Below are 22,509 nucleotides of genomic sequence, written 5' to 3'. Positions count from 1 at the left end.
AGACACACTGACGTCCCACTCACCAGACTGAACAAGGAAAAGATCACAGTTAGCTGCCTGTCAGGCGCTAGAATCCACCACATAACACAAGCACTCAGGTCACTCCACAGCAAGTACAAGTATGACTCAGTCATTGTCCATGCCAGTGTGAACGACCTGAGACGTACCTCCCTGGACTACATGAAAAGAGACATAGAGGAGCTCTCAGATTATGTAGCCCAGGCCGGTATGACCCTGACCCTGAGCAGTATCCTACCCTCACCAAGAATGATGCCACAATACAGAGACAAAATGATCAGCTTTAATAATTGGCTTAATTACTGGTGTCATTCTAAGGGGATCCAATGTCTGTCTTCCTGGGATGACATGCTTGACAAGCCACGCTGCTTCGCAAGGGACGGCTTGCACCTGTCACCCCTGGGCTTCCGGATATTGGCAAAGGCTCTTGCCACCCCATAGTGCCTTTTTAGGCAAGGCTCAAATGATAAACCTACCGCCTAGAAAACAAAAATGGAGAAAAACTAAGGGTAATACTGCTCAATGCCAGAAGTCTAAACCTCAAGATGCACGCCCTCGAAGCCCTCCTCAGTATGGAGAACATCGATGTTTGTGCTGTGACTGAAACCTGGTTCAAGGCTCCAGAGAGCACCCCAGCACTATCAGGTTATACCTCATATCATGCGTTCCCCGCCCAAAATCCGGACCGAACTACAAAAGGAGGGGGAGTATCCATATTCATAAAGGATACCCACACCTCCAGGTTACTGGCAACGCACGAAGCATCGGAGACCATCCAGGTGCAATTAACCATAGGTAAAACTGCCCTACAGTTTGTAACATGCTACAGACCACCTTCTCAAACTCAGGAAACCCACACAGCCTTCCTGAAGACACTGGAGAGTATAAATGTCTCTCCAAACACCATCATATTGGGTGACTTCAACTACCCAAACATAGACTGGGAACATTACTCAAGCCCCAACACCCTAGCCCAAAGGTTCCTTGAGTTCATAAACTCAAATGCTATGGAACAACTAGTCACCATTCCCACAAGAGGAGAAAATGTACTAGACCTGATCATCACAAACATGGGGACAAAATGCTCCACACCGGAAGTATATCCCTCATTGGTGAGATCAGACCATAAATTAATCTCACTGGAGATCCACATCCCGCCCCCACCCCCAGCAAAAAAAGACCACAGTGAAGAACTTCTCAAAAGCAAACTTCACACTTCTTAAGACTGGAGTGGTATCCTTCAAGGCCCCTGAGCCAGTGGAAACCACAACCCACGCTGCTGAAACCCTTACAAATGCCTTCTACGAGCACCTCCAGGAATGTATGGATCAAGCAATCCCTAATAAAATCAAGACCTTTTCCACCAAAGGCAGGCGCCCGGTCTGGTGGACTCCAGCCATAAACAAACTCTACAACAAGAGGAGAAAGCTACTACATGACAGAGCAAAATCCCTAAATGGGAAGGCATCTCTGATCAATACTAGCAAAAACTACGATCACTCATAAAATCATCCAAGGCCAACTTTGAGAGAAAAATCGCTAATGACACAAAAGACAATCATAAAGCCTTCTTTAGCTATGTTAGAAACCTGGGTGGAAACTCCCAGATATGCTCAGAATTAGTCCAAAATGATGAAAAATCACTGAACCCACAGACATTGCCAACATACTGGCAGACAGGTTCAGTGCAAATTTCTCCCCTCCCTCCCTCCCAAAAGGAGAAATATCTATCCCACCAGAGTCTAGCCTCCCAAACATCTCAGATGCCCAGGTGAGAGCTGCTCTCTCTAAAGCAAAAACACAGCATCAATGGGACCGGACGGTGTCCCCGGCTGTGTGCTACACGAACTCAATGAGGAACTAAATCCACACATAAGGCTGCTGTTTAATCTTAGCCTTACTACAGGATACGTACCCAAAGAATGGCGTACGGCAACTGTGGTCCCACTCCACAAAGGCGGTGCTTCTACGGACCCTGGAAATTACCACCCCATAAGCTTGACGAGCCTTGTCTGCAAAGCTATGGAGAGGATCATAATGGAACTCATAAATAAAGACATTGGGGACCTACAGACACTGGATCCTACCCAATTTGGCTTTGTCAAGGGCAGATCCTGCTTCTTGAACTTGGTCTACTTTTTCGAAACAGTCACTAAGGCCATTGATGAGGGTAAGGCAGTTCACACAGCCTACCTTGACCTAGCAAAAGCATTCGACACAATACCCCACTCGGGCATCATAGAAAAGCTCACCAGCTTAGATGTAAACCCATATGTCACAAGATGGGTTGCAAACTGGCTCAAGGACAGAACACACAGGGTTAGAGTTGCTGGTGCCATGTCAGACTCTAAGCCGGTCACGAGGTGTCCCACAGGGCTCAGTCCTGGGCCCCTCTTGTTCGGCATTTATTTTTCTGAAGTGCAGGCAAACATAGGGGATTGTGGCTGACAAAATTTGCAGATGACTGCAAACTGGGCACCATAATTGACACTCCATCAGACACAGACATCCTCCAGAAAGGTCTCATAGAAATGGATAACTGGTGCCAGAGCCATGGCCTTAAGCTAAATGCCAAAAATGTATAGTCATACCCTTTGGGAAAAACAAGGTAACCCCTAATTACCACATAGGTGGTATTCCATTAAACACGGAAGTAGTTATCAGGGACCTGGGGACCCAAGTTGACAGTAACCTCTCTTTGACACTCACATTGCCAAAGTGGTTAGGAAGACCTTCTACATTGCCCACCTGATCATGAAGGGATTCACATCCAGATCAGGAGAGGTCATTGTACCCTGTACTCTTCACTTATCAGACCAATGATTGAGTACAACGCCCCATTCGAATGTACCTTACCCGACACCTGCAGCAGTTGGAAAGACCCCAAAAGTTCCTCACCAAAAGGATAAAGGGGCTCAAACATATGTCATACGATGCCCGACTGAAGAAACTCCAGCTCTATTCAGTCGCATACCGCCTGCTCAGAGGTGATCTGTGCCTGACATACAAGGCCATGTCCAACCCGAATTAATGGACATGCTCCACCTCAAAAATCCAAATCCACCAGAGCCACGAGAGCAAGAGACTTAAACCTCAACACGGATATAAATAGGACGTGCTGGAGGGACAGATTCATCACCCAGAGACTCCCTACACTATGGAACAGAATCCCAGTCCATGTGAGGCAGAGCCCCTCACTGACTCTGTTCAAGAGAAATCTTGACGAGTGGATGGGAGATCGTAGGTTTACCCCGGGAATCATCTCTGTATCACTGCTGGACAGAGGCACAGCAAACTAATGGGTATAGTATTCTCATCCTAAGGGGTGGTAAAAGCCACACACACTCTGGCTAGGCTTATAAATGCCCTAGGGCAGATAGCCTAGTATGAACCTATGAACCTATGAAGAAGGTCTTACACAGTTTAGATGAAGCCAGAGATGAGTTGTTCTCAATGTGATAATTTGAAATGTTTGTCACTTGCACCTTAATAGCAGAAAAACTTGCCCTGCTTTGGAAAATTGAAGCATGAAAATCCCAAACTGCAGGAATAGGGGCTGTAAAATCATTTAAATGTTTTTGGTGAGCCCATATTGAAAATCTCTTCCATTTACTTATATAATTCTTTCTAGTAGAGGCTTTATGTAAGGATATTAAAATCCTTTGAACCGGTGATGAAAGCATGGTGTTTCTAGCCATCAGTGGAACTGGAGAAACCATGTGGCCAGTTTTAATCCTGAAAGATCTGGGTGACTATGCCCTGATGGGTGGGACAGAAGATCTGGATGTGGTTCCAGCATCCCCAGAGGGCATACTAAGTGAGACCAAAGAAAGGGGAACCAATTTCGTCAAGGCCAGAAGGGAGCAATGAGGATCATCTTGCTCTTCAACATCTGTGCTCTCTGAAGAAACTTGGGTATGAGAGGTAGGGGCAGTTAGGCATAAAGAAGACCAGTGGGTCAAACATGGACTAGACCATCTCTCAGTGATTGTCCCTGAGAAAGGTTCAGGGCAAAGAACCTGCTGCATTTGTTGTTGAGGGGTGAAGCAAAGAGGTCTCAACAGGGTTGACCCACTTGTGGAAAGTCATGTTTGCCACTGATTCATTTAGACACAACTTGTGAGGCATCTGGATAATCCTGCTGTGCCTGTCTGTCAAAATGTTGGATTTCCCTGGAATGTGCATTGCAACTAGGAAGTGGTTGGAAGAAGTAGCCCACTGCCAAATCTTCATTGCTTCTCAACATAGGGAGTAAGATCTGGTTCCTCCCTGCTTGTTGATGTACCATACCAAAGACAGATTGTCCGTTTGTATCGCAATAGTTCCTAAAGGAAGAAATCTATGAAATGTTTGCAACACTAGAAGCACCACTCTCATCTCTATGACACTGATAAGCAAATTGGTCTCCTGTGTCAACCATGTGCCTTGGACCATCTAACCCAGGTTGTGCCTCCCCACCCCAGCTGGGAAGCGTCCATGATTAATATGGCATTGGTGGAAGGAAGAACAAAAGAAAGTCCCTGTTCAACTTCTTCCGAGTTGTGCACCATAGAAATGAGTCCTTGCACACTTGGGGCAATTTGATTGGATGATTTAGCGGATACAAATGTATTGACCACTGAACCGCCAGCATCTACTGAAGGATTCTTATATGTCAGCATGCCATTGGAATCAAGGTTATCATGGCAGCCATCGAACCTAATTTTGTGCGGACTAGACCTGCTGATGGTTTGAGGATAGCCAGAATTTGTTTGATATGTGATTTTAAGGTGTATATCCTGCTGAGGGGCAGATAGACTAGGGAATTGGCTATGTCTAGATGTGCTCCTATAAAGTCTATCAGCTGTACTGGATGAAGCTGCAATTTCTGCATGTTGATCATGATGCCCAGGGTAGGGGCTAGGTAAATTAAATAATCCCTGGCTTGAAGTAGTAGATGTCTGGCTGATGCGGTCAGGAGCCAGTTGTCTATATATGGAAACACGTTGAATCTGTGCAGTTTCAAGTGAGCTGACATTGAATCCATGCAGTCTCAAGTGAGCTGCTACTACCGCCATGCATTTGGTGAACACCCTGGGGGCTGTGATGAAACCAAAGGGAAGTACTCTGAACTGCTAATGACTGGCCCCCAGACGGAGTGAAGAAACTTTCTGGAGTGCCTATTCATTTTGATGTGACAGTATGCATCCTGGGATACACTAGGCAATCTCGACATACTGAAATGTCGAATTTCAGTACGTCGAGACCGAATAGTGGAAAGTGCAGTTACCCAAAACTGCACTATGACGAATGCGGAAGTGTCGAATCTGCAAATGCCGAATCTACTACTATCATGGTGTTGTGTTCCTGACGTGTGGTGCGGTTTGTGGATTTATCTGGGGTTTCAGGTAAGTGTTGTATGTTTAAGTATATTGGGTAGGGATTTCAGTGTGTGTGTGAGTGTGTACAGCTGTGTTTTTTGTGTGTTTGTGTGTTTAGTGCAACCTCGGAGTTAGGATATATAAGTAGGGGGTGTGTGGGGGGAGCTGGGGGTCTTGCCCCCCTGCTTATAGGTAGGTTAGTGTGTTTGTGTGTGTTGTTATGTTTGTTTAGTTAGGTAGGTGTATGTGTGTGTGATTATGTGCTGGTTTGTGTGTGTGTGTGTGTGTGTGTGTGTGTGTGTGTGTGTGTGTGTGTGTGTGTGTGTGTGTGTGTGTGTGAATGGTCACGGTTGAGGTATTTGTGATTATGGGTTTTCGTGTTTGTGGGTTTTCCACTATTCAGTCTCGAAATACTGAAATTCGACATTTCAGTATTTTGAGATTGTATAGTGAGTCCACATCCTGAAGGTCGATTGAGCAGATTCAAGTTGTCCTTTCATAACAGTGGTAGAATGGAGTGAACCATGACCATCTGGAACTTCACACTGTCTACTAATTTGTTTAGTAAAGTTAGGCCCAAGATTGGCCTTATATTTATAACCCCGATTTTGAAATCTTTGTACCATATCACTCCTATGTTGTTCATATTTCTCCAAATTGGAGCAAACAGGTTTGACCCGAAGGAACTGTGATTTGAGGATGTTCCTGATGACATGTTGTGGGTGAAAGCTGGATGCATGGAGTAAGGAATTGTATTGTGGGTATTTCCAAAAAATTTCACTATCCAGGGTATTGTCCTCATTCCTTTTGATCAGGACATCCAGAAGCATAATCTGTTTTGTATGGTAATGAACCATGAACTGGATTCCCCACTTGCTCCCATTTAGATATTCCTCAAATTCTTGAAGCTAACTACTATCAGCTCTCCACACTAGCCAACAGTCATCCAAATTGCACCTCCAAATATCAGTTTCATCCAGATACAAATTGTGCCCAGGGTCATAAATGAGATGATCCTCCACATAAACTATAAAGAGGTCAGCATAATTGGGGGCAAAAGATGCCCCCATTGCCGTGCCCTGTATTTGCCAATAGCACTGATCCTGAAAGTACAGGACATTTTTGGTTGAAACATGCTCTGCTAAGCAAACCAGGAATGTGTTAAATCCAGGCTGATAAAGTTCACTTTTCTCTAATCAATATTGTAATGGTCAAAATGATTGAGGACTTGGGGTTATAAATATGGCAATATCATTACTGCCAGTAACTGGGCCTCCAGTCAGGATAGGAAGGACCTGCTGACATATAAGGAACATTCATCTGACAAAACGTTGGATCTGAGGTTAGTTACTACATACGGATGCAACATAGTGGCATTTTTGGATATCATTAACAGGCATTGGAACATATTGCTATTGGATCATAGATTATCCAATATTCTAGGTAATAGATGCCTTTTTTCGTTTCAGAGAGGGAGAACACTTGGTTCCTATTTTAGTCATTACAAGCATCACCAGGGAGCTTCTACGACACAACAGCAACGTACAATTACAGGAGAGATACTGTGTGGTTGTATACCTAGTGGGCACTGCACACACTGCATTAGAGTGAATAAAACCAAACAGTTCAGTAGCAGAAATACTGCATTGGTCTATGACATTAAGTTCTTGGCCAGTTGTGGGTCTAAATGTGTAATATATTTGGTAACGTGCAAATGCTCTGCCTTTTACATTGGCCAAACATCCAGACCCCTACGTTTACGGATTGGAGAACATCTGAGTGATATTAGGAATAAGAGACAATCAAATGCATTATTCAAACATACGCTCAAACATGGTAATGCTTCCTACAGATTTACTGTCATTGATAAAATATTTGATGACGACTAATAAATGTGGTGGCATACTATTATTAATGCCAAAGAAAAGAAGTGGATTATTAAACTAGGTGGGCTCTTTCAGCCTGGATTAAATGATCATTTATAGTCAGCCAATAACCAACTCTGTTTAATGGATTTGTATTAATTATGTGGATGTGACAATGTTGTGTTTAACACTGAGGAAGGCTATTTCAGACGAAACCAGTCTGGTTGAATTTTTGTAGGGTTAGAGGATTTTACCCTACCCTTTTGGTTATTTATGGTGTAATAAAATCAAGTTATATTAACCACACTTAGTGCTAGCCTTGATTTTTGACTTAGCCCTAAAACTTTACTTTGAAAACCAATGACTAAAGCGTTTAGCCCTATGCATGAAACCTGAGTCGGTCGTCATGGTGGAGCCACCTAAAAAGAAGGCCAAGGTTGTAAGGCCTACTGCTTTTGCTGTCCGACGTCAGACTTACTGCAAGCTACAGATCTAGGAGCTGAGGGTGTCAGGAAGAACCGGTGAATTTGGCGGGTAACTTTGTTGAAGCTGCCTTAGAATCCCCAGTCGGCCCATCCTCGGAGGTAGCTCCGATGTCAGCTTCGGCTGATGTTGAGGAGAAACCAGGCTTTACTGGATGCCCACCCATGGTTCTGGAAATGGAATTTTCTCCCACAGGGCAGCCACCGGATACTAGGCCTACCCCTCTTCAAAATACCACTAAGAAGAAGCAAAAAACTAAACATTTGTCTACTCCCTCTGAAGACCAACCAGACTGGCAAACATTTTCATAGTCCTTGGTTCAGGCCTCTGTGGCTCTTAGGCCCACAGCCTCTACTGCTGCTACCTTGCCTAGTCTCAGGCCTAGGCCAGCCTCAGCTTATTCCATTCCTCACACCCAAACTCAGGAGGAAGACTCCTCTTCCTCCTCGTCAGATGAATCTCTGACTTACACATCCCAGTTAGCATCCCCTCTGGATTACTACTCCCCAGATGAGGACTCCTTAGAGGGAGACTCCCCACCCCCCTGAAGATATTTCTTTTGGGGAAACAAATTCCAAAATGAGGGAGTTTTTCAAGTGGGATGCCACACAGATGACTGTGGTTCAAAAGAGGTTTTCTGAATTACTTCAGGTAGAGTCAACCTCCCCCTCTGCTATACCCCCTGTGATTCCAGCTTACCTGTATGAATTTGCGTCAGCCTTCAAGACCCCTGAATCACAGCCCCCAGCTCCCTAAAGACCTGACTGGTTTTACAAGGTCCCTGATGAGCATAAGTACCTTATTAAGCCACCTATGCCAGATCCTGCAGTCATTGCAGTGGCCCCAGATAAACAATCCAGACAACTATCTTCCTCCTCTCTTCTGTCATCAGACAAGAACAGCAAGGTCATGGACAGACTGGGGAAAAAGATGTACACATCTTCCACACTGGCCTTCAGGGCACTCAGTTATCAGACCCACATGGTCAAATATGCCTAAACTTTATTTCTCAGGTCAGGCAACTTCCTTGCTTTCCTCCATGCTTGACTCTCCTAACAAGTCTCAGGTAGCATCTAAGCTGTCTTTAGCATCACAGATTGCCAGACACACTATAAAGTGCAGCTATGTTGCGGCTGAGGCTTCCACTAAGTCTGCAGCTTCAGCCTCTGTGCTGCGCAGGTACTCCTGGCTCAGACTTCAGCCCCTCCCTGAGGACTTTAAAAGCAAAATTTTAGATGCACTACTGGACAACAAATTCCTGTTTGGCAAACAGTCTGCTGAACTGTTTAAAAGCCTCCAGAAAAAAAGCTAAGAACTACAGGACCTACATTTATTGGTCTCAACCATCCCCAAGTTTCACAGAAACTACCCTGCCAAGGCCACCTTTATCAAGAGGGCTCCAGCCCCATCCTCCTCCTCCTTCTCCTCTAGGCACAGGAAAGGATCTATTAAGACACCTTCTCCAAGGGCAGCCCCTCCTTAACCTATCCCCAGGCAGCCCTTTCCAGATAGAAACAACACGTTCTCTCTCCTCCCGCCTCTCTCACTGTTTACCCATCTGCAAAAAGTCACTTCAGACTGCTACATATTAGCAATAGTGGAAAAAAGGGTACTTTATGACCTGGCAGGAGAAGCCCCTACTACAAGGCATCCCCTTCCTGCCCAAAAAACAGCTACATCTGATTCCTCAGATCTACTTGCACAAGAGACCATAGAAAGGGTCCCCTCAGGCCAAGAAGGGCAGGGTTCTATTCCAGACTCTTTCTAGTACCAAAAAAGGATGGCCCTTGGAGGCCCATCCTGGATTTGTCCTCATTGAACCCCTTTCTGAAGATCCCTTCATTCAGAATGTTGTCCCTTCAAACCCTTCTTCCACTATTGCCACCCAAGGCGTACATGGCCACTTTGGACCTGAAGGAAGCATACCTCCACATACCCATTCATCCAAACTACAGAACATTTTTGCATTTTGCTATACCCTCTTCACACTTTCAGTTTACTGCCTTGCCCTTTGGTTTATCTACTGTACCAAGGGTCTTTACAAAGTGTCTAGCCATAGCAGTAAACTACTGCAGACAAAAGGCATACAAATTTACCCCTTCCTGGACAACCTCTTCATTCTAGCAGAAGAGGAAATTATTCTCAGGAACCACTTACTATTCACTATGTCCCTACTTCAGAACTTGGGGTTCACCCTCAACCTGACAAAATCCTCCCTTGCCCCAGCCCAAATCAAAACCTTCCTGGGCTGCAGGATAAGAACAGACTTGATGAAGGCTTTCCTTCCTCAGGACAAAGTCCACTCCCTATTCAACTACTTCCATGAGCTACTTATGCTCAGCCACATTTCGGCCAAGCAGTTCCTTCTTCTTCTAGGCCTCATGGTACCTGAAAAATGTCTAGTCACAACACAAACACCCCCTGGACTTTCAAGTACCCTTCTTACCCTGCCTGAAGACAAAATTGAGGTGGTGGATCCAACAAGTAAACCAGAATCCAGGCCTACCTCTGCAATCCACCAAACCAGTGCAATGCATGTGCACAGATGCTTCAGCTCTATAGAGGGGAGCCACTATGAACAGCCTTAAGGTGCAGGCTCAATGGAGCCCTCCCTCCAGAAAAAACATAGTGTAAGGTAGATGACTGCTCTCCTTCTAGCCCTACAGACCTTCCTTCCTCTAATGCAGACAGGCCCCCTCCAAATCTTCACAAACAATACAACTGTGATGTGGTACATCAACAGACGGGGGGGGGGGGCAGGTCCGACCTACTCTCCAGGCTTGCAGTGCAGGCATGGGAGCTAGCCTCTCAGTACAATATCACACTGCAGGCAGTTTACTTTCCATCCCAGGACAACCATCAGACAGATGCCGTCAGCAGATCATTCTCTCAGCATCATGAGTGGACGTTGCACAGAGATGTGTTCTTAGATACTGTCCACCAGTGGGGCACACCACAGATAGATCTGTTTGCCTCCCCAAACCAGACAATTGCAGCTATTCTGCTCCAGGGACCCCTCCCCACTAGCCTTGAGAGTGGATGCCTTCTTGATTTCATGGAAGGGACTATTCCTTTATGCCTTCCTTTCCTTTCCCACTCATTCAGATAGTCTTTCTAAAATTCGAAAATCTTGATGTTGACTCCCTACTGGCCAAGGCAGCATTGGTTCCCCTTTCTTCTATCTCTTGCCAAGGGCAATCACCACAAGTTGCCTCACAAGGTGGACCTGCTCACACAACAGAAGGTATCTCTCATTCACCCACACCTGAAAATGCCCTGCTTAACCCAGTGAGTGATAGACTCCTGATCCCTTACAGACACCAGTAGTCATAGGATTTGCTATCCATTCTGCAGGAGGTGAGGAAACCCACTACCAGGAGATCCTGTGTTTCGAAATGGAAAAGTTTCTCCAATTGGTATCTCCAAAAGCAAAGGGACCCCTTCCAAGCAGATGTTCCACTAGTCCTAGCCTGTGTGTGAGAGCTCCTAAAATCAGAACTTTCATACCCTTCAGTGAAAGTCCACTTATCTGCCATTTCAGCCTGCTTACCTATGGATCCACCTCTTCTTTCCAGGCTGAAAGTCAAACTATTCCTGAAAGGGGTTCTCCACATCAGATCACCAAGGAAACCTGTCCCCCCTTTGGGACTTGAGCTACGTACTGAAGAAACTCACCATTGCCCCCTTTGAACCAGTAAGCTCTGCTTCTCACCAGATGTGCATGTGGAAGGCTGTCCTATTAGTAGTGCTTACTTCAGCCAGAAGGGTCTCTGAACTACAAACACTCATGGCATCCCCACCCTACGCAATCTTCCACAAAGATAAGGTGACCCTTCGCACCAATCGCTCCTTCATGACCATAGTGGTCATTGAGCTGTCCCTTAATCAGTCTGTTCATTTACCCAACTTTTTCTCCTCTCCCCAAAATGACAGTGAGAGAGTACTCCACTCCCTTGATGTCCACAAACAATTAAGATTCTATCTGTACAAGACCAAAGCCATTAGAAGATCCAATCAACTCTTTGTGTCCTTCCACCACAGGGCCCTGGGAAAGGCTGTATCCAAACAAAATATATCTTTCTGGATATGAAGAAGTGTTTCCTTCTGCTACTCTTACTATGGCAAAGACTTACAATGTTAAGGCATATTCTACAAGAGTGGTGGCCTCTTCAGGAGCCTTCCTCAAAGGGCTGGATACAGCCACCATTCTAGAGGCAGCCACATGGTCCTCTGTGCATACCTTTACCAAACATTACAAACTGGACTATGTCTCCAGAGCCAGGGCAGGATTTGCCAGGGCAATCCTCCAGTTTCCAGGAAACTGTAACTTCTTCCTCCACCCTTTCCTCATCTTGAGCTGTGGCACCCTCCCACAGTGAGAATACTTCAACATGAGAATAGAAGGACATAGATTAGTTGTGTAAAATCTTACTATAGCCATAGATGTCCTTCTCTTAGATCTTGCGGTATTCCTTTCTTCCCACCTAATCCCCTTTATCACTTTTACCCTGTCTAGATGGCATCATTCTTGGATTCCTTAGGCTGTTGTCCAACTGGGCAGTCAGTTCTGAGGTCTGTGCATGCAGATGTCACATTTAATGTCCAGGGTTTATGGCCCTGTGTGTGACATCCCATACACCTGACAGCAACCGGGCTTAAGCTTTTGCACAGGAGCCAGACATTTAGGTCGCTTGAGGCGGAGGATCCCACAGTGAGAATACTGCAACATGGAAGAGAAAGGCATCTATGGTTATGGTAAGATTATGGCAAGATTTTACACAACTAATCTTCCCTCCCTCTGATTGGGTGGAACATCTGGGAGATTTTTCCTTGATTTTGGTCTTTGGAAAAATGGAATAGAATATCCTCTGGATATGATCCTTTCCACCCAACAAGCATTTGTAATGGCTAACCAGGTGTCTGGGTGCAAGGATAAGTGCCCCCGACACCCTCCAGATAGGGACAGGCAGCCAACCTCTCAGGAGTCCTGAAAGGACCCATCCAAGAAGGAATCCCATGATCTTTAATTTTTCAGACCCCCTCTGCTGTGAGGGTGGCATATACCATTATAGTTATTTCACCCTCCCCCTCTGCCTCTGGGGAAAAAACCTTCCTGTGATTCCTGAAAAGGACCTTGAGACTTTTTTGAACCACAACTTTTATTACCATTCTGGTTCCTGGAGAAAGGACTTTGTGGGATAGAAAAATGGATTCTGATGGCAGACAAGGTCTTTCTGTCCCCCTCAAAGCATCTGTTTAGCACTGGGGCCAAACAACAATGATCCATCAAAAGGAGCATTGATGAAGGACACCTTGAAAGGTTCCACAAAGTCACAGACCCGCATCTAGGCATGATGCCTTATAGCAATGCCTGAACTAGCAGCCCTTGAGGTACCCTCTGCAGCATGCAAGATTAGCCTCATGGACATGTTAGATATAGACCGTAGGGTGGTCAATCTGGAGGAAGAGGTTTTCTGCTCCTCTGCAGACAACCCTGGAACAGAGCTAGACAGTTCCTTAATTAAGTTCCTCTGTAGTCTGGTGAAGTGTGCCAGGTAATTCAGTGATCGCAATGCGAAAGTCACTGATGTGTACACCCAGTTCCCAAATCTGTCCAAAGCCCTAGACTCCCTGTTAGAGGAATGGACAGAGGAGTTCTGTTTGGCTAGCTCCTTTTTAGTGGCTGCCATGACAACCATGGCATCTACTGGGGAACCGTTTGTGCGGTGCTGCTTCTCTAACAAGGCATTAAGGATCTTTTCAACCTTCTTTGGAATAGGCTCCACAGTGCCTGGCTCCTTCCATACCCTGTGGGAGATGAGGTCGATAAGGTCATCTGCGGGGGGGGGGGGGGGACACACACCGAAGATGGGCCAGACCCGAAGGCCTCCAGAAACACTGACTCCTCTGAGGAAGGGCTTTGTGTAGACCATCCACCTCTTTGGCATAGGATTTCAAGGATGTCTCCAAAGCAGACATCATCTGGTGGAGGTCTTGGGGACCCTTCCCCTTCATCAAAGTACATGTCTACTGTTAGTGATTCCTGTGGAGAATCCAAGTGTCTCCTCTTGCACCATCTCCTTTGAGAGACCTCCTTGGAGAGATTTTCCAGAAATGTTTCTTAAGAGACAGGGAGGCTCCACAGAGGGAGCTGCTCAGAAGCCCTTAAGGTCTGGCTGTCCCTGAGGTGGAGGATGAGCAGGCTGAGGTGCAGAAGTTAAAACAGGAGTAGGATCTGAAGGAGATAGAGACAAAGTAATTCTCAGCTGGGAGAATACCTTCTCCACCACTTTGAATGCAGAAGGACCAGCAGAGGCCAAAAACAATCTCTCCTGAACAGTGGCTCTAGGTGCAGACAACTCCAAACCCTCATGGATCCCCTGCCCCAAAGGGGGTGTCAAAGCTGAGCTGTCTAGTGCTGAGGCTCTGAGGGAAAGCAGCAGCTCTGAACACTTTGGAGTTGCGGGCATTCCCTTGGATTCAACGCTGACTCTTCAACTCTGAAATTTGTCGTGCTCCAATAGGGTTGGAGCCAATCATATCAGAGAAGTTGCTGGAGCTGAGGAAGGAAGGGCCATTGGGTCCGACACATCGACTCTGGTAACCTCCGGAACTGAGACTTCCAAAACAGGAGGTTGGATCAGAGAAGGAGTAATCAAAGGCACAAAGGTAGGATGGTGGCTCACAGATCTGGTGGGGGATGGAACAGGCAAAACCCCCAAATGTATTTGTGCCCTGAGGAATCCCCTCATCATCCTGTCCACCTCCGCTTCAGAAAGGCATCAGGAAGATCTGACAGAGGATGATGTGGATGGAGGTCTGGAAGATTACTTTTGGAGTTCCTTGAAGAAAGTGAGACGTCTTGGTAGGAGAGACAACCTACAGGGAGGGACTAGGAGTTTGGTGCAGAGGACATGATAATAATGTCTGTGTTGGACCTGAAGGCCTAGGATCCGGCAGTTTCAGAGTCTTGACTGATGGCTCAGAAGTAGCTCATTTTTGTGGAGACCAGACAGGAGAGCATTTTCTGTGCTCCCTGGGCTGCTTTTGCTTTTGTGTAGGGGACTGTGAGCCCCTGATTCTCTGGATGGACTAGCAACAGAAGCAGGCTGAGGAGAAGTGTCCCCCAACTGCCTCTAGAGGAAAACAGGTGGTCAAGCCTTAAGGAATGTTGAAAGGGTCTGTCAGAAAAAGGACATCTGAACCCTCAGTTCTGTGGACTCCCTCAGCCTCTATGGTGGCATCCATTGGAATTCCTCCCTCTGCTGCAGGGTGCCTTCTCAAATGAAGAGGCAAAGACAATATGCTAGATCTAATTTTCCGCCCCTTTGATTCCAGCAGTAGGATTGTTGTGGGTTGGAAAAGCAGCCTTCAATGGCTGACAGTGTCTTGCCTTCCTGATCACTTTTTGTCAATGTATTCTTTACCCTAGTACCAAAGACGGATGATCACATCATAGGGGACATTTAGAAATGATGCCTTAAAGTTGTCCACAAAATCACACAACCTCAGTTAAGCATGGTGATAAATAGCGATGTCAGTTCTTGCTGCTCTGTATGCTCCATTACTGCATTGGGGACTAGCCTCCTAATCACATCAGTAATGGATAGCATAGTGGATGGTGGGATTCCTTGGCCTTATTGGTATCTGTCATTTAAGTTCTCTTGAGGAATTCAGTCTTCATTGGTTAACTCTCTGGAGTCTTGTGATGTGTGAGATGTACTTTAATGTTCTGAGGGAAAAAGGTCCCTGAGGCATAGACCTGCTTCTCAGAATGATCCAGTGTCCTAGATTCCCTGTTAGGCAGATGGATCATAGAACTCTCCTCTGATAGTTCCTTTTAGGTGACCACTGCAATTACAGTAAAGTCAGCAAGAGGCCCTTTACTCCAGAATGGGTGATCCTTGAAAGGAAAAAGCACCTTATCTTGTTTATGGGGAATTGGTTCCACCACATCATGATTCCAGGACCTCTGCACAACCCCATCTATGAGGTGGTCCACAGGGAGAGCCACCCAGACTGTAGACAAGCCAGCTACAAAAACATTGAATAAAACTTCCTTTTCAGGGGAAAGGGTATCAGTTGGCCAATTCTTCCTTTGTTTCAATAATTCCATAAGTTCACCAAAGATGGTATCCTCAGGAGTACATCTAGGGGACCCTTCTTCTTCATCAAGGTCAGTGTTCTCGATGAGATACTCTTGAGTGGAGTCCAAGTGCCTCCTTTTGCACTTTATCTACTCTTCAGGTAGGTGAAATATCAGAGGAGTCATAATAATGTCTAGTCCCTTGTGGAAAGGAGTGACTGAAGTTGTCAGAGCTAGGTTGACCCTGGGGAGGAGGATGATGAAAATGGACAGTCTCAGGGAAATTTTGAGGTCTGAGATGAACAGAGGTGTTAGGTCCGTGGCACATGAAGACTGATAGGCTAAAATCTTTTGCCAGCTCAGGTTTGCCTAGAGGAGGATAACCCATGTGACGAGAAGGGCAGGAGAGACGAAACATGGATCTTAGAGATGTGATTACAGGGATGGGAGCAGTCTGGCCTGAACCAAGTCAGTGAGATAACCAGAATATCAGGGGATTAGAAACCAGACATAAAGTATATTAATCTTCTTGATACAGATTTATATCTTAGTATGGGCATTTAGCTTATGAATTAAAGTTGAATAGGGTATGATATTACTAGTAAGTGAAGAAGGTTTATTGAAAAGAAGGGATAGCATTAATTTCATTCTACTCAGATAAAGACATTTTCAAAAAGGATAGATATGAAATTGTTTACTATGTTAAGTGTTTTGTTTGGAAAACAAAGGAGATGAAAGGCATACTCCAAGCAGGAATTTATGGCTGATCTTGAAGAAGAGAAGGCATAAATAGCATCTACTTCTATATGAATGAGAGGAATTACAAAAGCCTAAGCTAGGGCTGTGGAATGAGTGACCAGTGTGCCTGTACCCGACATAAGTGACTAGTTCATTTAAAATTTTGTTTTGCTAAAAGTAAAAAATAATTGCATGAAAAGGGAAAGGAAAAGAGAAAGTGAGTTCATTTTAGAAACATGAAGTGAACCAAACATGGTAAACTGATGAAAAAAAGTAAAAGTAAAGACATTAGAAATGTCGATTTTAAGTTCTGATTTCTTGCTCTTCTTGCTGTTGGTCCAGGTTTGTTAGCAGCTCCTTTATTTCTTCCACCACTTTCTACACCATCCCACACATTTTATCTATTTTACTTCTTAGTTTCTGTCCTGCTAATTCCAGTGTGGCACATTTCATTTGGTCTACATGTTTATATTTGGTGTATTTTCTACTCTAAAACTAGTTTCCACAGTTACAAACTGGCAATTATACCTACTGCTGCAGCCTAAGGTTTCTAGCCTCCTTAATTACAACTTCATATCACAAATAAACTATTGGACATTAGAATTAAAAGATCAGAGTCCACCCAAGAATAAACTGCCAGCCAGTTATCATATCATGAAGGCAGCATTTACAGTCTAACAGTATGCTAGAGCAGAAAAGTAGTCTAAAGGTAAACACGAGTTGTTCTTTCTAAGTAAGGCTTACAGTGAGTCTATGCATATAGAGCACCAAAAAAGTACATAGTATGGTTATAAAATATTAGTTAGTGACAAAATGCATGTTATTGGCTATAGCTTATTCATTCTGCACTATACATGCAGTTATTAGAACAGTATTTTTCTTATCAATGTAAAATAAGGTCATAGCTTTGTTTGTGTGCATTTTCCTGTCTGTACTAAAAATGTATTGAGTTGTGATTGATGTTATGTAAATATAGTGGCAGTATCTTTACTTTCTTTATCTTCTTTTTCAGAATAATATGAATGAAGAATCACCCTTTGCTCAATACCCACCCAAGTAAATCTGAAGTCAGTATTTGTTAAATTCTGATGACTGCACTGCCTAGTTTGTTTCCTGCATAGTGCAAACAGAGTGCCACTGTGGACTCTTTCAGCATAGTAACTAATAAGCAACTGAGTACAATGGATACTGAAGTCATCTACATTTTTCCTGATTCACCATGTGTCCAACTTCTTTCTGAGCAAAGCAAGAATTTAATTGACCTGTCTTAAGTAAATGGCATACTTTTGTAGCAGGCTTGGTATGTGTTTAGGGTATCAGACCTATGTACTATGAAGCAGGTACTGCATCATATCACACACATATACTGAAAAGGAATTCTACATTTTGGTGGGTGCACTATGTTTGTTAGATAAATTATACATTCTCCTTACAATCTGGTAACTTTCAGTTTGCAGCTGCACTGGGACAAACTGTAGATAGCTTTTAAATGAGAGGGAACTTTACCTTGCCATTCCCAAGGACTGAGTTTAATAGGAATCAGAGAAAGGAACAACAGCATTTGTTTGCACAAGATAATGATAGCTGCCTTGACTACAGATTTCTTCCAATTAGCAACATAACTTTTCCACATTTTCCCCACCAAGTGAGGTATTTCATAGGTAGAGGTATAGGGTTGTCTTGGCATGAAAGTAACTGACCAGGTGTCTGCATTGTTAATGTGCCATTTTTGAAACCTCCTGCATAAATGTCACACTGACACAGGATGGCCTACTCCCTCCCTATTCTGAAGAGTTGACTTCTTTACCCTAAAGCTGTACCAGTGAAAGCCTATGTTTCCAGTATGGGACCATACTGGCCCATAGATCCAGATCATAGTTTGGGTTTGAGTTGGGTAACTATATTTTGCCAACTTTACTTTTTTAATTTCATTCTAATTATATTAGCTGTTAATTCTCTTATTTCAGATCAAACCATGGCTGATGTAGATGAACAAGTCATAAGCCAGAGTGGCCTCTGAGTAAAAGTATGGCTCTCTTTTCATAATTTTGGATATAGTGGTTTTGAGAACCTACGTTTCAGAGGAACACTGGATCTTTCCATAAATTTCAATTAATTTTCTTATACAAGCTTTTGCTGCTCATTTCCATAGGATCTACTGATGTAACTGTTAATTTGATTCTGATACATTTTCTTTTCAAATAAGACTGTTAATCATATTTGTGCTGGTGTATAAACACTATTTAAATTTTTTGATCAAGTATGCCTATGTGGTTTCAGGACTTGAAATATAATACCTTGATCTTAATACTCAGTATCGATGGACAGAATTATACTGTATGTGTTAAATGAATGTTTTTAAATTATTAAAATAGGCAGACCAAGGTTTTGAACAACAGCATGGATTTTAGTTCTATTTAAAGAGAACAAAATTTGCCATTGACATTATTGCATGCCATTTATTGTCACAAAGTATATGTGCTGAACTTGAAAGTTTGTGGTGTAATATGTTCTGTTAGTCAACTGGGGTCTTATCATTTAGAAACTGGGCTGTATTTTTCATCACAAAAATAAAGCTGAAAGCTGCTGATCATAAAATCAGAATGCATTCCAATGTCTTAATAAAATGACTGATGAGAAAGGCATTTGAAAATAATTATATTTTAATGCTTTCTATTTCAACAATTTAGACCTCCGTGAAAACAAGCATTACACAGTTATGTAAACACGTAAACACTTTGCATTATAAATTGAGTTCTAAACCAGTATTGTAAAAACTGAGAAGAGCTTTGCTCCCTGACAAATCTATGTGCAATACTACCACTATGCCCCAAGATTGTTATCACACAGCTATGTGGCATGAATTAATGTGTTTTAAACTGTACAGTCAGCTGTAAATCAGTATCACATATTAAAAATAAAGTTACTTTAGGAAAAGTATGATTCCACCCATCTGTGCCAAATTATTTCCCACAGTAGTGGCATTTTCAGAAGCTTTGAAAATGTAAAGCTTTGTATCTAACTCAAGGAAAATGACAATTACACCTCTGCAAGGTGAGTATTGCTAAAGTTGCAGAAATGTAATTTTATCACTCAAAAGACTAACATTCATTTATGTATTGCCATAGAAGTGTGCTCTAAAGTTAAAAAAAGATTTTGTTCTATCAATTATTGGGCAGATGACATAGCTTATGCACAAAGCAAGTTACAGTGTTCTGAAGTTGTCTGATTTAGTAGTAACAATGATAGTAATAGGAAAATAGCCAAAGCAACTGCAGTTAGTGTATTCATGTATGTTTATGGTTTAGAACGTGTACTACTTTGCACTTTGCAAAATGAAGGATACCTTTGTAATGAGTAAAATTGGACTGCATTAAATTCTGTTGCCATAAAAAGGTTTTCTTTGTTTTCCTGGTTCAAAAGTCAGTTTATACCATGCATGTTATCAAAGGGAAAGGGAATTTTTTTCAACTTAAGTATGGTTTCCAAGACTTTCCAAGAATTTATTTTTTCTGAAAAATGTTTAGTACTTACTCTTTTGTATAAGAATACTAGAAAACACTTATTTTGGCTGTATTATTTTGTGTCATAAATCACATTTATAATTCATTAACATCTGTGATAATCATGTACTATATTTAGCAAACTAAAGCAACAAAATAGTACCTGTGCTCTTGTGCCGCGCTAAATTTTGGGTGTGTTATGGCGAAAACTGGCCTAAAGCTACTCAGACATGTATTAGGCATTGTACAGTTGCCAGTATGATTTGGCAGACACAGATCTTAACAACTGCTGTTGGGAGATGAGGAAGGGCTCCTCTCAGACAATTTTAGAATAGGAACTGGAGTCTTCAAGCCCCCTAAAGTGGTCATAGAGGGCATCAGTGACTTTTACAAGTCCCCCAGCCAGTTGATTATTGTTTCTCTGCTGAGAGGCAAATGTGTTGTCACTGACAACCCAGCATCAGAGGCACTAACTACTGCAACCCAAGGTCCATGCAGCCTCATTTCCTCCTCTTTCACAACTGGACCATCATAAGGATGACAAAATGGGAAAAGTATAGTTGTGTAAGCTGCATTTACTATAACAGTAAATTTTCATATTCCTCCCTCCTGGAGTAACCTTTTGGCTATATGGATTGTATCCTACCTAGGATACAACAGTCAGTCAGCTTCACAAAACTCTGACTCCATTCACTCTTACTGCTGCTACAACAGCCTACAGGAGGGGAATCAGCAGTCAGAAAGAAGAAATCTTCAGGACTTTCTTGCCCACACAGAGAGAACAGTGTACTCACCTTGAATATAAACAGTAAACAAAAGCTCTATGCCAACAAATAACTATATACAGAAACAAGTTACGCTTGTAAACGCTGTAGCCAGAGGGTTTTAGACTTAACTGGCACCTGGTAAACTGTGGATATGGGGGTCTACCACTAGTAAAAAATTCTGGTCTTATAATTCTTAGCTTCAGAAATAATCCAGTCTAGAAGTCAGTGTCATTCAGCATTTTATTCAGATGAAATAAATACTTTCATCTCACAGTAGACTTATTCGAATGTGTGTCCTACAGTAGATCTCTGGCTGAATAAAAAGCTCAATGTCACTGGCTGCTAGTCTGGATTATTTCTAAAACTCAGTAGTACAGGAATGGAAACCTTGTTTGTACATGATTTTTACTAGTGGTAGGTCTCCATATTGACAGGTCACTGTGCACCGCTTAATTGTAGGAGTCTCTGGCTCTTCCCCTTAGAAGCCTTGCCTTCATTCTATTTCTCTCCCCTAAGGGCTGGAACAAAGTTGCATTAGCAGAAGGTTTCCTTTTCAAAGTGAGCTCTTTGAGCTTTGATGTTTTATGCACAGAAGTAGAGGGAGGGTGGCTGAGTGTGGCTACTGCAGCAGTGAGGAATTGGAACATGTACTGTTATGGTACACAGTTGCACAACTTACTATGTTCATCATTATTAATGCTGCAGTAGTCTTTGGCTATATAGGTTGATTATGAAAGTATCCAACCTAGGAGGAGGAGAGATAAGGGTCCAGGAGCCCTTGGAGAATGGTCCTAACAAAACCAGTCCTAGACATGGAAAAGGAATCCACTTTGTAATATTTTTTTTTGCTTATAGAATCCACCCCTTTCCAATATGCTGTTGTAGATGCCAAGGCTGTAGTGGTATGTACTTTGATACTGCCTGGAACCGATTTACCATGGCAGGTATAACAAAAAGGAAATAGCTGAGGATAACCACCTAGAAATAGTGTGTTTTGACATGGGTTGTGTCTTCTTTGGCCCATCATAAGAAATAAGAAACTGATCAGCTTTTCGAGAAGACAGTACACATTCAAAATATGTAGAATCCTTTCTTCCTGGATAAAAAATGGAGACTGATGTTTTGAATCAAAGTAAATTCTGAAACAATTATGGGTGTAAATGAGGGATTTGTTCTTAATGCGACCCTGTCTTTATACAAGTCCCAGTCCAGAAAGGGTTCACCTACCATGAAATCTTGTAACTCAGATACTGTTCTTGCAGATGTCAGAGCAATAAGGAGTATAGCCTTCCATGTGATGAACCTTAAAATCCACCTGATGAGCTTGTTCAAATGGAGGCATAGTTAACTTTCCCAGCACAAAGATGAGATTCCAAGAATGAGACACTTTCTTTGAGGCCTAAGATATAAAACCACCTTCAGAATCTTTTTTTACTAAAAATAGAGAAGGGAGGTTCCATGGGCAAACATGCTGAAATGCCAAGATGTACCCAGACAGAGAAATAAGACAGGCCAGAGGAAAGTAACTCACAAAAATAGTTAGCACCACTGATATGTAATTTATGATGGGACACTGGCTATTTGCAAGGCACCAATTAGAAAATGTCTCAATATGGCAATATACTAGCAGGTTTTCTTGCTTCCTTTAGTATCTGCTGTTTACCCTAATGAAAGAGGTGCCCAAAGGGG

General features: G+C 43.3%; 1 protein-coding gene across 1 annotated transcript in view; it reads left to right on the top strand.

Moving 5' to 3' along the window:
* LOC122787233 (cell wall protein DAN4-like) overlaps positions 1-19,490 on the top strand; it is a 1,236,685-nt gene extending 1,217,195 nt beyond the window's left edge. The window contains exon 5 of the mRNA XM_044053833.1: positions 17,563-19,490. Within this exon, the coding sequence (XP_043909768.1) occupies positions 17,563-17,610 (48 nt within the window). The 3' untranslated portion in view covers positions 17,611-19,490. The remainder of the gene's footprint in view (positions 1-17,562) is intronic.
* The last annotated feature ends 3,019 nt before the right edge of the window (positions 19,491-22,509 follow it).

Source organism: Protopterus annectens, chromosome 13.part0, assembly GCF_019279795.1.
Source record: "Protopterus annectens isolate FY-2018-M chromosome 13.part0, PAN1.0, whole genome shotgun sequence".
Classification (NCBI taxonomy): domain Eukaryota; kingdom Metazoa; phylum Chordata; order Ceratodontiformes; family Protopteridae; genus Protopterus; species Protopterus annectens.
This window is presented reverse-complemented; position numbering and strand designations above follow the sequence as displayed.